We start from the raw sequence: 14185 nt of genomic DNA, 5'->3' as shown, positions 1-14185 counted from the left end.
TCATCTTTCTCCCGCGGAACGGCTGGTAGTTTCGAACCGCTGACCTTAAGGTTCGCAGCCCGATTCGTAACCACTACGCTACCAGAGCTCCTTAGTTGTTGTTAAATGCTATTGAGTCGGTAACAACTTATAGCAACCCTGAATAGGGTTTTCAAGGAGCAACTGGTGGGTTTGAACCACCAACTTTGTGCTTAGCAGTCCAATGCTTATTCTACAGTGTCACAACAAGAGTCCAATAGAAAAAGCTCTCTAAAAAGATCCACGTAAAGTACATAACACTTGAGACCCAATGTCACTTAGTTGTTGTTATGTCCCTTCTTCTTTCTTCAGTGGAGCAGCTGGTGAACTTCAACTGCTGACCTTGTGGTTTATAGTCCAGGGCTTATCGTACAGAGCTACTGTGCTCCCAAATGTTATTTTGTTATTATACTTAAGAGTCAGTTCTGACTCATAGTGACCCTGTATTGGGTTTCCAAGGAGTGGCTGGTAGACTTGAACCACCAACCTTGTAGTTAGCAGTTCAATGCTTATACTACAGTGCCTTATCATTACTTCTTTGTTGTTGTTAAGTGCCATTGAGTCGGTTCCAACTTATAGCAACCCTGTATAGAATATCCTAGGAGCAATTGATGCACTTGAACTGCTAACCTTGTGGTTCAAACTGACTCTGCAGTCCAGCGCATTAACCCACAGCACCACACCAGGACTCCATGACTTCTTTGGAGACCATTAATTCAACAAACGTTTACTGAGCTGCTTTTATAGAACTAGGCCTTGGATTCAGAATGATAAACGTTTTGATTCCCTGCCCTCAAGAATCTTACAGTTAAATAGAGAAGATAGAAAAGTAAAAATTGCTAAACAGGTTAACAAGCAATATGAAACAGGTCCAAATGTGTACTGTGCAAACGTTTTGAAGTTGTGTCAATCAGAGGCCAAAGTGGTCACCAGCAATGGTAAGATACCCCATATCTCTCTATTTTCATTATATTTGTTGATTTGCTGTAGTTTTCCTTCTCTTTTGACATTATTCCACTGAAGAGAGGAACATTAAAAGATGAAATCTAGTTTTGCAGTAAAAAGTCCTAAGTGATACTTGACAATTGGAGAGTAACCAGACATAGAGGCAGCTGATACTCTAGGCTTAATGTGAGCCATGGGAGGAGGGAGTGGGGAACAGTACCTCACCTTGTCCTGCTTGTATTGGCTTTCAACTGCTCCTCTGGTTTGGGGGAAGTGACAGCTGCCAAACAGCTTCTCTGGCCTTTTGGTGAGTTGATGAGCTCTTTTTGAGATAATTTTGGCTAGCAGTGCATTCTGCCATAGTTTCAGGACATTGCAATACCTAGGAAAATAATTTTCTCCCAGATCACTCCACCCAGACCACAGCTTATTGTCCTATTAAGGTCTTGGAAGATGCCAATGGAAGGAATTTATTGTTCCCTTAGGTAACCAAAAGATAACCACATAATTAATCAGGCATTTGAAAGAATTATGTTCTTGCCCATCAAATTAGTCTTCAGCTGTGTACATAGTTTTGTACACTAAGTAAAACATTCCTTTATGATTGAACATGGTAAGGTGGTTTTGGAAGACCCATTAGAGGGTACGGAGGAAAGAACCAACCACAGAAACCTATCAAACCCCATTTACTGTTGCATGATGTCTTTTTTCTAGGTGTGTATTTCTTTCCTATCTTTTGTCTTTTTAAAAGAATTCTTCAAGATGTAAATATATCCTCATTGTATAAGATTTAAACAATGAACTACATAAGAGTTGCTATGAAAATTCCCTGTCATCCCCATCTTTCTGTGTCCTCCATCTCTGTCTGTCTCTCTCTCACACACACATTCTCACATATTTTCCTGTCCCATCCATGTTCACTGTCAATAGTCTGAGTTGTGTCTTTCCAGTCCCCTTTCTACGTATTTGCAAAATCATAACTTTTAATATGAATTAGTTTATAGGTGTGTGTATATAAATAAATGGGCTCATTCAGTATATGTTCTGTAGCTTGCTTTGTTCACTGACTTTATCTACACGCTTAATGGTGAACATTTAGATTATTTCTATTGTTTTTCTATTACAAATAAGGAGACAGCGAATACCCTTGTGCATACATCTTTGTGCACGTAAACAAATAGTCTTTTTTTTTTTTCTTTTAAATTTCAATTTTTAAATTTTATTCAGGGGGGTGATAAGAGTAAGGAGTTAGGATTAAGACTATGGCTAGGTCTAGGTTAGGCCTAGGACTTGGTTTAGTGTTAGGGTTATGGGTAGGACTAAGGTTAATGTGTAGAGGTAAGAGTTGGACTAGGGCTGGGAGTAAGTAAGGCTTGGACTAGTTTTAGGGTTACAGTTAGGTTTATTATTTGTTTTCTTGAAAGCTATTTAACTTCCTCTTCATTTGGGAGCTCTGTAGCTACATTATTCCTTTCTGTTACTTTATGTTTCTTTGTTGCAAACTTTGGTTCCTTATTTTCAGTCTTGTAGGTTTGTTTACTCAGCTTCTGTATCTGTGTTGAGTTCTGTGTGACGTTATCATGTATGTTAATTGCAAGTTGTTGTCTGCTGTTGGTTTTCTGTCCAAAGAACTCCTTATAGTATTTTTGTAAGGTTGGTCTGGTTTTTGCTAATTCTTTTAATTCCTGTTTATCTGGAAGTATCCTAATTTCACCATTATATTTGATGGACAGTTTTGCTGGGTGTATGATTCTTGGTTGGCTTTTTTTCTTCTTCTTCTTCTTCTTTCAAGAGTTTTATATATATCATCCCATTGTCCTCTTGGTCTACATGGATTCTGCTAAGAAATCTACTTAATCTTATTGTTTCTCCTTTATAGGAAACTTTTACTTTTTCCTGAGCTGGTCTCAGGATTTTTTTGTTGTCTTTGATTTTGAAAATCATAGGCTTTCTTCAGATTTTTTTGTTATTTTTTCTGATTGTTCCTCTAGCAGATGAATATTGATTTACCCTCCAGCTCATTAATGCAGCCTTCCATTGATTCAATTCTACTTTTTTGCCCTTTTAATGTATTATCTCAATCTATATCTTACTATTAATCCCTTTTGTCTTACTAATTGCTGCTTTTGTAGGATTTCAAATTTTTTCATTTATTTTGTCAATTTGTCCTTGTATTGTTTTCCTGAATTCTTATAAAATTTTGTCTGTGTTTTCCTTGGTTTCATCAGCAGTTTTCTTGATCATTCTATCAATCCATTGAAGGTAACTATTCTTTTAAATTCTTTATCAAGAGGGTGATTTGGAAATAAGGATCACAGGGAAGAAGTGGGATAACTGTTGTTATGTGACGGGGATTGCAATCATTGAGATAAAACAAAGTGTATGATGAATGTAAAACTGATAATATGCTCTATAAACCTTCACTCAGTTCACAATCAGAAGTTTAAAAAATTCCTTATCAGATAGTTCCAATACAATTTCAGGTGTTATATTTTTTGGCTGTATTTTGGTCATTTGTTTGAGCCACTCTGTCTTGTTTCTTTGTATTAGCTGAAATTGTCTTATTTTCTCTTAGACATTGTGGTATCCTTGATTAAATTATTATTTAATTGATAATTATATGTTGGTGGATGTGGTAGAGACTGGAAGTGTGAGCGAAGTTCTCTGCTTGCTAGGTTAGGGCAGAGTACACATACCTCCAGATATAGGGGTGCTCAACCCCAGGAAGAACAGAGGGTGTGTAGGAGGAGGTGTCACTGGTCATTGGGTTAGTGAAGGTGAGGACTAGCCAAGTTGCTGGATACCAAAAGGGCTCAGGGAACAAGGAAAAACTGCACCTTGCTGCCAATCTGTAGTCTCATCCTGTGCTTTCAGGCTGCTGTCTTGACTTCCACCTGCAAAAGCTTAAGATGGCGGTACTGTGCCAGACCAGCTGATGTTGTTGTTGTTACGTGCCATGGAGACGGTTCCGACCCATAGCGATCCTGTACAGGGTTTCTGAGGCTGTAAATCTTTATGGGAGCAGAAAGCCTCATCTTCCTCCCACGGAACAGCTGGTAATGTCAAACTGCTGACCCTGAGGTTAGCAGTCCTATTCGTAACCACTACACTACCAGAGCTCCTAGTCCACCCATTTTTCTTCTCTCTTGCTGCTTTTATTCAGCTTCCTGTTCCAGTCGGCATCCAGTCCACCTTTTTGTCCTATCCTCTGACGCTCAGGGTTCCAGGATCACCATATTTATCAGTTTTACTTGGTGTCTTCCCTATCCTTATTGTAGAGGAATCTGCTGAGCATGTTTGCTTGCACCGCCATCTTGCCCTGGAAGTTGCAAATTATCTTTTAGGATAGATTTCTGTAAGTGAAATCGTTGAGCTAAAGAATATAAACATTTCATGTTTTGACAGGTTATTGTCTTAGTTATCTAGAAGTGTTGTAACAGAAATACTACAAGTAGTTGGCTTTATAAGCAGAAATTTATTTTCTCATAGTTTAGGAGTCTAGAAGTCCAAATTCAGGGCATCAGCTCTAGGAGACAGCTTTCCCTCTGTTAGCTCTGGGAGTAGGCCCTTACCTCTTTTCAACATCTGTGGGTATGGTATCCCTTGGAGATGTCTTTGTCTTGGCATCAGTCTTCCCCTGGGTCTAGAAGGTTCACAGCCAGGGGAACCTCCTCACTCTTCTTTCTTGGTGGTACTAAAGTCTCTCTGATTCCTGCTTGGTGCCCACCACAGTGCTGGGTGTATAACAAGTGCCCAGAAACGTTAGTGGTTACTCTGATCTCTGAGGTTACTCTAAATGTAAATGTTATTGGTAGATCCTGTGCCTTCATCCTAGAATTTGGGACAGGAAAGCAGTTTAGAACTAAGCATTTTTCAAGGATGTTTTTAGCCGTACTGCAAGTCTTATTAGAATGGTTGTCTATAGGTTAGAATTGAGTTACTATACAGGTTTCCTCTACTTTTCATTCAAGAGAGATTAGAAAATAAAGGAGCCCAGAGGACTTCATGTCATGATTTCTGCCTAATTATATTGCATTATTGTGAGATTCCTATATATTTGAATTTTAGAAGTTTTTTTTAATGGCTTTTCTTTTCTATTTTGTTTTCCAGATATATCTTAGTGTTCCCTTCCCCTCCATATTACCAAACATATACAGTCTACGTATTTCTTACATTTTTCAATGCCACAAGTCCAGCTTTTAAGAATTCTACTCCTAAGTAGCAGAAGAGAAAGCCACATTTTATTTTCATTCAGGTCCTATTTTAATACATTTATTGCATCAGTCAGTGAGTCAGAGGTATTTATTGAGCCCCTTCAGGGTACAAAGTAGTACTTTGGTTGAGCTATTGAGTTTGAAATATTAATCACATTGTTAAACCAAAACTAAATCCCCAAGTAGTTGAAAGTGCTGTTCAGGTTGTCAAGATCCAGTTCTTGTAGACTGTATATTGTGATGATGGCCTTTTACTTTATAACATATGTTCCCACTTGGGTAAGAACAAAAGTTCAGTGTATTTCTGAGGTGTTATTTTTTACAAAAATGAAATCTTTAGTGGACCTTGATCATTAGCTTCTTTTCTGTCCAATTGTTGAAAGATTGTATTGTAATCACTGCATCTTTTGGGTAATTTAAGCTTTTTAGATCTTGTAGCTGCCAGAGCTAGGAAAAAGAAAATACTTACATTTCCCTCTCTGGCACTAATGTTTAAACTGAGCAGAGAAAGAAAGGGTATTATTGTTGCCTTCCTTTCTCAAGTCTGTCCTAAGTACTATAGTTCTTTGCCCTGAGCTGACTGAGCCAAACATCTGGATCTCAGAAAGGCATAAAATAAAATCCAAGGTTCCTGGACAACATCTTCAACTGTAGAGTTTATGAAGAAAGTACTCTACAAATTCCGTTTCCATTGTTTGTTCCTTTTTTTCCTTTCAGGTTATTCTCTTGACTTCTGCAGTAAACCACCTCAAAGCCAATGTTAAGTCAGCTTCCGACTTAATTAGCCTGCCCGCCACTGTAGAGGGACTTCAAAAGGTAAGTACTGTATGTGGGCACTAAGATTAACTACTGCTTTATTCTAGATTTAATTCTAGCTGCTTACACGTTTTCTTTGAAAACTTGACATTTGAAATCAGCTGGTTGAAAAGAATAATAGCGTGTGGAATACGTCACTGTATTCTAAAGATTTCAGGACAACTTTATTTTGGTCTGGTTGTGTTGTTGTTAAGTCCCGTCGAGTCGGTTCCAACCTATGGCAATGCTGTATGTGTAGGGTTTCCAAGGAGCGGCTGATGAGCTTGAACCGCTGACCTTGCAGTTCAAACTACTTTGCAGTCCCACGCATTAACCCACAGCGCCATTTTGGGATTTTAATTTGCAACAGATTACTTTAGCCATGGTTTATATGGATTTACACCTTTTTATTTGGTTCTGTGAGTCCCAGAAATGCTCTGCTGAGACACTTGTATTAACATATGATGGGTTTTCTTTCATCACATGCCTTTCCAATTCATCATTTATGTCTTTAGGAAAGCAGATCAGATATACCTGATTTATATCTGAAACTGTTATTTCCCAAGGCTAAAACTGTTGCTCTAAAACTTATTTCCCAAGGCTAAAATAAGAATTTTCTTCTAAAAATGTGATCTGGAGAAATGTAAAAATTTTAAATAGGATATGATAAGTAAGGATATGGAGCAAAGGAAACTTTCAACATTTCTAGCAGGAATGTAAATTGGTCATATCAGTTTGGAAAAAATGTTTTGTATAGTTGAACACGTCCTTCCTCTAGGAAGTTTGTATATATATACCCCAGGCTCTAGCACTTATACAAACAACAGTTCAGAGCTTCTGTTTACTTAATCTCTAGGATTCAGGGTTAGAACAGGAGACAAAGACCAACCAGATGCATACTACTCAAGGATCCTTAGCTGTAGAGGAAGAGAGTGGGAGGGGTAGAAAAGAACAACCAAAAGCAAACTAAACCCACTGCTGTTGAGTCAATCCCACTCACTGTGACCCTATAGAACAGAGTAGAACTGCACCCGTAGCGTTTCCTAGGTTCTAATTTTTACGGAAGCAGCTGGTGGGTTCAAACCACCAACCTTTTGTTATGCAGCCTAGCTGACCAAACCACTGTGCCACCTGGGCTCACTGGAAAGGGAGAAGGAAGTACCTAATTGGAATATAAGGAATATCAGTCAATCAGCAGGAAATGGAAAAAGGGACTGAGGAACAAGGGGATCCCAAATATGGGAGTATCAAATCTAGGATCCTTTGACTTAAAAGCCAGTGTGTGGTATGTTTGCTTTGATTATATACCAGGTACTATAAACATATAAGTTGTTTCTACAAAGGAGTGAGAAATGCAGCAAAAGAAGCAAAACTAACATGTTCTTTTATTAGCCACACCACCTACGTATGTGCTTAGTCTCCATAGTTTGAGGCTTGTACAATATGGTCATCTTGCTTTTACAACTTAAAAACAAAAAATAGAAACAGCTTTGATGAGGCCAAGTTCTTCTTGCTATTGTTGACAAGGGCCAAGTAGGGAAAAGGTAGCTTTTAATGCAAACTGTCATTCTTGCATTAGAAAAAGAAATTTGTTTATTCTTCATTCATTAATCCCATAAGCATTTGTAGAGTTTTCTCCAGTACGTGCCAGGCACTTTGCAGCTGATGGGAATACCATTTTCAGAGTTGCATTCCAGAGTTCACATGGCTCTGTCAGCTGCTTCTTAGAAAAAGATCCTTAAACAACAGCTCACTATCTTCTTGCATCCTGCTGGGCTCTTACATCCAGTCGGTGAGGATGCTCTAACAGTAGGTGTCTTTGAATGCCTGTGGCTTTTGTAACAACAGTGATCACATAGATAGCTCTCATAGATTAGGGATTTTTACCCAATGTGTTGCCTCTTTGCAAATCTGTGTATTTATAATGCCAGATGCTGCTTTAATTACAAGTGGCTCAGTGTCAAAAGTGGTAGGCCATCCCGAATACCTGGTTTCAGTGTATATCATGCTTTTTTTTTTTTTCAGTTTAAAAAATTGTCATATCTTGTTCTCTTGGATTCTTAGAGCTTAGTAGAATAAAAATCATCTTGGTTAAAAAACACTAATGTGATAAAATTGTCAGCTTTGTTGTTGTTAAATGCCATTGAGTCCGTTCCAACCCATAGTGACCCTGTATAGGGTTTCCAAGGAGTGGCTGGTGAGCTTGAACATCTCACCTTGCACTTCAAACCAACATTGCAGTTCAGTGCATTAATCCACAGTGCTACACCAGGACTCCAAAATTGCCAGCATATCATAATAAAAGGCCCAAACTCACCAAATAGTAACATTCTTTTGGATTTTCCCTTAGGACAAGTCTTTTTTAAAAGACAGATTCTGAATCATATTCCCAGTTGGATTCCTTAAGCCTAATGTAAACAAAGTTAGCTTCTGGCCATTTCTGTCTCTATTTAGTTGCCGACAGGATTCCACATTTAGGGGAAGAACAAATGCTGCCATATGGAATTTTTTCCTATATTTTTGCAGTGCTGAGCTTCTCAGAGCTAAAATTGATAACCACCCATTTTTGTTCAAAAGTCATCTTTTGCTCCTGACACAAGTCACAATATATAATGTTAGTTCTGATTATCTGTCTGTTACAGCAGGGCTTGACAAAGGCAATTTGTGTCTGAACTTTATCTACGGGGCTCAGATATACCAGTATACTTTTCTTTAAGAAGAGACTTCATTTTCCTCTAGGAAAAGTCCTTTCAGTGTGAAAAAATTGCTTGTTATTTAGGTAGATTGAAAGATAAATTGATTGATTCCTAATGATTTTCATATAAGCAGCATGGAATTCATAGTATGAAGATATTTAAAATAATTAAAATAACTGACTTTCTTTAGGTCAGTGTTTAATACAAATTGAAAAAAAACAATACAAATTAAAAACACAATATTTTAACTCATTCACCACCACCACCTAATTTCCAATTCTTAGTGACCATATGTATATATAAGGAGTTCTGGGAGCATAGTGGTTACGAGTCAGGCTGCTAACCTCAAGGTCAGTAGTTCGAAACTACCAGCCATTCTGCAGGAGAAAGATGAGGCTTTCTTCTCCCATAAAGATTTACAGCCTCGGAAACCCTATACAGGGTCGCCAAGAGTTAGAACCGACTCCACGGCACACCACCACCATATAATGTATGTATATATTGTTGTCATTAAGTACCATGGAGTTAGTAATGACTCATAGCTACCCTGTATAAGGTTTCTGAGGAGAGGCTGGTGAGTTTGAACTACCAACCTTGGGCTCCGTATATATAGAGAGAGATAAGAGATAGAGAGATAGATGGAGTCCTGATGTGGCACTGTGGGTTAATATACTGGACTGACTGACTGCAAAGTCGATTTGAACCGCAAAGTCAGCAGTTCAAGCTCATGAGTCGCTCCTTGGAGACCCTATACAGGATCGCTATGGGTCGGAACCAACTCGATGGCACTTAACAGCAACAACTATATATAGATATATATACAGTGTGTGTCTATGTGTGTGTATATAAATATATATATATTTATATACACACATTTATGTGTGCATAGTGTATGTGTGTATATATACATATACTATATATATATATATACACATACACTATATATATATATGTGTGTGTGTATACTTATATGTGTGTGTATACTTATATGTGTATGTTCTTGTTAAGTGCTGTCAAGTCACTTCCAACTCAGAACAACCGTGTTTCGGGTTTCTTAGGCTTTTTAAATCTTTGTGGTAGCAGAAAACTTCATCTTTCTCTGCAGAGCGGCTGGTGGTCTGAAACTACTGATCTTGTGATTTTTATTCCAGTGTTTATCCCACTTAAGTGCCATCAAGTAAGTTCCAACTCATAGTGACCCTGTATAGGGTTTCAAAGGCCTTAAGTCTTTACACGAGCGGAAAGCCTCATCTTTCAATTGAGGAGTGGCTGGTGGGCTTGAACTGTGGACCTTGTGGTTTGCAGTCAAGTGTTTATTGTGTGGAGTCTCAGTGCTCACCTTTATCCCACTAGAATGACTAAAATTAAAAAGACTGCCATACTATTACTGTATGGCATATTGTTACTGACAATATGAAGCAATTGGAACACTCTCTGATACACTGCTAGTGAGAATGTAAAGTGGGACCAGTATTTTGGAACACTGTTTGACAGTTTTTAAAGGTGGTGATGAGAAAGCATATGATAAAGCGTATGTGCACATAAAAGCTTGTACATGAATGTTAATAGCAGATGTATTTATAATGCTCAAATACTGAAAACAACCCAAATGTCCATCAACTCTAATATATCTCTATAATGAAATACTATTCAGCAACATGCTAAGTAACTACAAGATAAATGAATGTCAAAATAATTATATCAAGTGAAAGAAACTAGACCACAAAAAAAGTGCATATTGGTTCTATTTTTATAAAATTTTAGATAATATAAATTTATGTATAATTACAGAAAATAGACCAATGTTTGCCTAGGGATAGTTGTTGTTAAGTGCTGTCTAATCAATTCCAACTCATAATGACCCTGTATAGATTTTCCGAAGAGTAACTGGTGGGTTTGAACAGCCAATCTTGTGGTTTGTAGTTCAGTGCTTATCCTACATCACCTAGAGTTAGAGAGGAATACATTGTGAATGGGCATGAAGAAACTTTTAGGGGTGATAGATGTTTATTATCATGATGTGTTATGGCTGCACAGGTTTATATATATGTCAAACTTTTCAAGTTATAAATTTTAAATATGTGCAGTTATTTGTGTATGTCAGTTATATCTCAGTGAAGCTATTAAACATTTTTTAAGGAAACAAGAAAACACTGACGTTACTCCATGTTTTTGTTCAGAGTGTAGCTTCCATTGGGAATACTTTAAACAGTGTTCATCTTGCTGTGGAGGCAATACAGAAAACTGTGGATGAACATAAGAAAACCATGGAAATACTGCAGAATGATGTGGTAAGGAAATCTACAAATGCTACAGAAAGCCTTAGCATACTCCTGCATGCCCTATACTGTATATAACAGTGGTGGTGGTGGTTGTGTGCCCCTTAGGTGAGATCAGTTCTGACTCATAGCAACCCTAAATAAGGTTTCTGAGGTTGTAAAATGGGAGCAGAAAGCCTCATCTTTCTCCCGTGGAGCCACTGGTACATTCAAACTACTGACCTTGCGAAGAGGTGCCCAGCTCTTCATCTACTACACTACCAGGGCTCCTGGTATGTAAAGTAGAGATACCAATTATCTGTTATACCAATAGAACCCTACTGTGAACCTTTTTTAAAGACATAATAAGCAATACATATTAATTTTAATACAGTCTGCAAATTTAACAGTTAAGGTAGATTAAATTGAAAGCCGAGTTTTTCTGCAAACGTGGCACTGAGGACATACAGCATGAAGACACCGTTCCTGTGAGTGGAGTGGTAGAAAGGGAAATGGAAAGGGGAAAGAGAAGTGGAGAATTATCTGTTGCTACTTCATAAGCAGCACATAAGCACCACCACCACTTAATAAACCACTCAGTGGTTTATTAAACTCAGTGGTCTTTATTATTTGTCACTATTCTGTAGATCAGGAACTTAGGCAGAACTCTTGGGAAACAATGAAACTCTTGGGAAACAATGAGAGGTCATGTGGAGAGGAGCCCTAGAGGATGATTGCTGTTAGGTGGGTTCCTACTCATAGCGACCCTGTGTAGGGTTTCCGAGGAGCAGCTGATGAGTTTGAACTGCTGACCTTACAGTTCAACTGACTTTGCAGTCCAGTGCATTATCTTGCATCACCACACCAGGACTCCTAAAGAATGATAGCCATGTTGAATGTTCCCTGCCCAAACAAACAGCCAGTTAAATGTAACCATATGTGACTGCAGCCTCCACTATGTAAAGCAGAAGAAGCACCCAGCTGAGCTGTCAACCCACAGTATCATTAGAAGTAACAACAAATTGTTTTAAGCCACAAAGTTTGGGGGATGATTTGTTATGCAGCAACAGAAGACTGAGACAGGAAACAAACCTCTACATTGCCCAGCAATTGTTTTCAAATGTCTCTATGTCTCTTAGTGCTGCAGCAGATATAAGCTATCTATGGTCTTAATCAGAAGTCTTAATTAATTACTTAATGGGTACTCAGCTCCATGAAGGGTTTATGGAGGGGGAAAGGATGGCTGTGCCTTCAAGTGTCTTGCTGGAGAAATGAATTAATATATCCATAATTTCTAGATCTGCCCTACATGTTCTTTTCAAGGTTTGATGTTCCAAATTTGAGTTGGGCGGTTTGTACAGAGGAGACCTAGGCTGTGTTAAAGGTCTAGCAGGGACAGGTTTTTCTTTACTTCAGAACCAGTCTTTCTCATTTTTGATAAAGCTGGTACAAAAACAAAACAAAAAAAGCCGTTACTCAGGGTCTCCAGACACCTGGTTCTAGTTCTAATTCTGCTACTGAGTAACTGTATGATCCTGGGTAAGAATGAACTTAGATAGTAATTAAGACCTCTCTAATTCAGCAATTCTTTATTATCACTTTAATAACATGAGCATTTTCGTAAGTAATTAATATTTAAAACTAATTAAAAAAAATTTTGTAACTCAAAAATTTCTGCTCTTTTCTAGAATCTTGATTTTTTTTCCCCTTTCCTGTCCTCCTCTTCTCTTTACTGGTGCCTTTTTTTTTTCCTTATAAAAGTAGGGTTTCATATATTTCAAGGAAAACCATTTCATTCTATTATAATTAAATTAAGAATCCTTTACATTTCAATGGTTATCAGTAGTAATACCTATAATGGCATACTTCATACTGAAAAAGTCATAGTAACAATCTCTAAAGGATTAAGCCATTCGAGGTTTTTCCCATCAAAGGGAAAAAGTGTATTTAAGCAAAGAGAGACTTGAGCAGTAGAGAGGGAATTGGAAAGAAGGGTAACCTGAAAACATACATCTTGACACGTGCTGTTGGGGGAAAACTAATAACATATGTGATTGATTGTTATACTCGATGCCCAAAGCCAGTGATTACATGACTGGCTGCTCTATGAATGTCCAAACCTATTTAGTCCTGAGGAAATATTGACGTAGCCCAGGTCTAGATCCTGAAAAGCTATTGCTGTTGTTGTTATGTGCCGTGGAGTCGGTTCCGACTCATAGGGACCCTGTACAGGGTTTCCGAGGCTGGAAATCTTTACGGGAGCAGAAAGCCTCATCTTTCTCCCGCCTGAAAAGCTATAGTGGTCCCTGAAAAGATGTAGTGATTCTATAGTTTTTTTTTCTTTGAGTACAGGTGATGAGTGAAGGAAGATTCATTTCTAGGAGATCCTTCCATTAAGACCTTGAGAAACAGACTAGGAGGGTCTCAGTTCCCTAACGCAGTCTAGCAGCTATTGTTCCGGCCCATGCTTCAGGAAACTGGTGGTTTGGCCCATGTTTTAGGCTGGCATCTCAAATGATACATGTCTCCTCAGGGTCTACCGCAAGACTGGTCACACTGTAGATTACTGGGAAATACTTGTTGATTAATATGTGGGTGCTCCTGAGAGTATCCAGAATGTTTCAGGACCATCCCAGATGGTTAAGTGGACCTGATCATTGTTACCTATTGCAAAAATATTAAGCACCTATCATCCTTCCCATGACACTCTTTACTTCTCATCTTCGTACAATAATCCGTTATGGTGGTCACAGAACTCAGACACAATACTTATAGTTATAAAGGGAAGTTAACAGGTTACAATTCAAGGTTAGAAATTTTCAGGGCACAGTTAGCTGCTGATAAATGCTAATAGCCCTCCCCCCCCACCCCACCCCCGGCGAGACTGAAACTCAAAGGGAACACATGAGCAGGCATGTAAGCTTGCTAGCTTGCTGACAACCACTAGTGAGTGGAAAAGGGGTAAAGGCAGCAATGAAGAAATGGGCTGAGTTCAGCCACATTCCATAGACTCCCATTGACCTGTAGATGAGACAGAAGAGTAAGGGCTGGTTGGTCCAAAGCATTGTGAGACCTGGGAACACCTGAGCCTATGGAAGAACATAGCCACAGAGAGCTAGAGCTGAGAGTGAAATATCCAGCTGATATGACGTGAGGGGAAACACACAAGAACACCCAAACTTGCAGATAGTACCCATTTGACCCAGCCTCGATGGCTTAATAATCAGAACTCCACTGGTGGTGGTGGTGGTTATGTGCC

At 38.6% G+C, this 14185-nt stretch overlaps 1 protein-coding gene across 1 annotated transcript in view; it reads left to right on the top strand.

Annotated features, from left to right (window-relative positions):
* Positions 1–14185, top strand: part of EFCAB14 (EF-hand calcium binding domain 14) — a 59270-nt gene that overhangs the window by 24616 nt on the left and 20469 nt on the right. Inside the window, exons 4-5 of the mRNA XM_006839725.1 lie at positions 5895–5993; positions 10849–10959. Of these exons, the coding sequence (XP_006839788.1) occupies positions 5895–5993; positions 10849–10959 (210 nt within the window). The remainder of the gene's footprint in view (positions 1–5894; positions 5994–10848; positions 10960–14185) is intronic.

Source organism: Chrysochloris asiatica, unplaced genomic scaffold (assembly GCF_000296735.1).
Source record: "Chrysochloris asiatica unplaced genomic scaffold, ChrAsi1.0 scaffold00026, whole genome shotgun sequence".
NCBI classification, from domain to species: domain Eukaryota; kingdom Metazoa; phylum Chordata; class Mammalia; order Afrosoricida; family Chrysochloridae; genus Chrysochloris; species Chrysochloris asiatica.
Note: the sequence above shows the minus strand (reverse complement) of the source record. Positions and strands in the feature narration are given on the sequence as shown.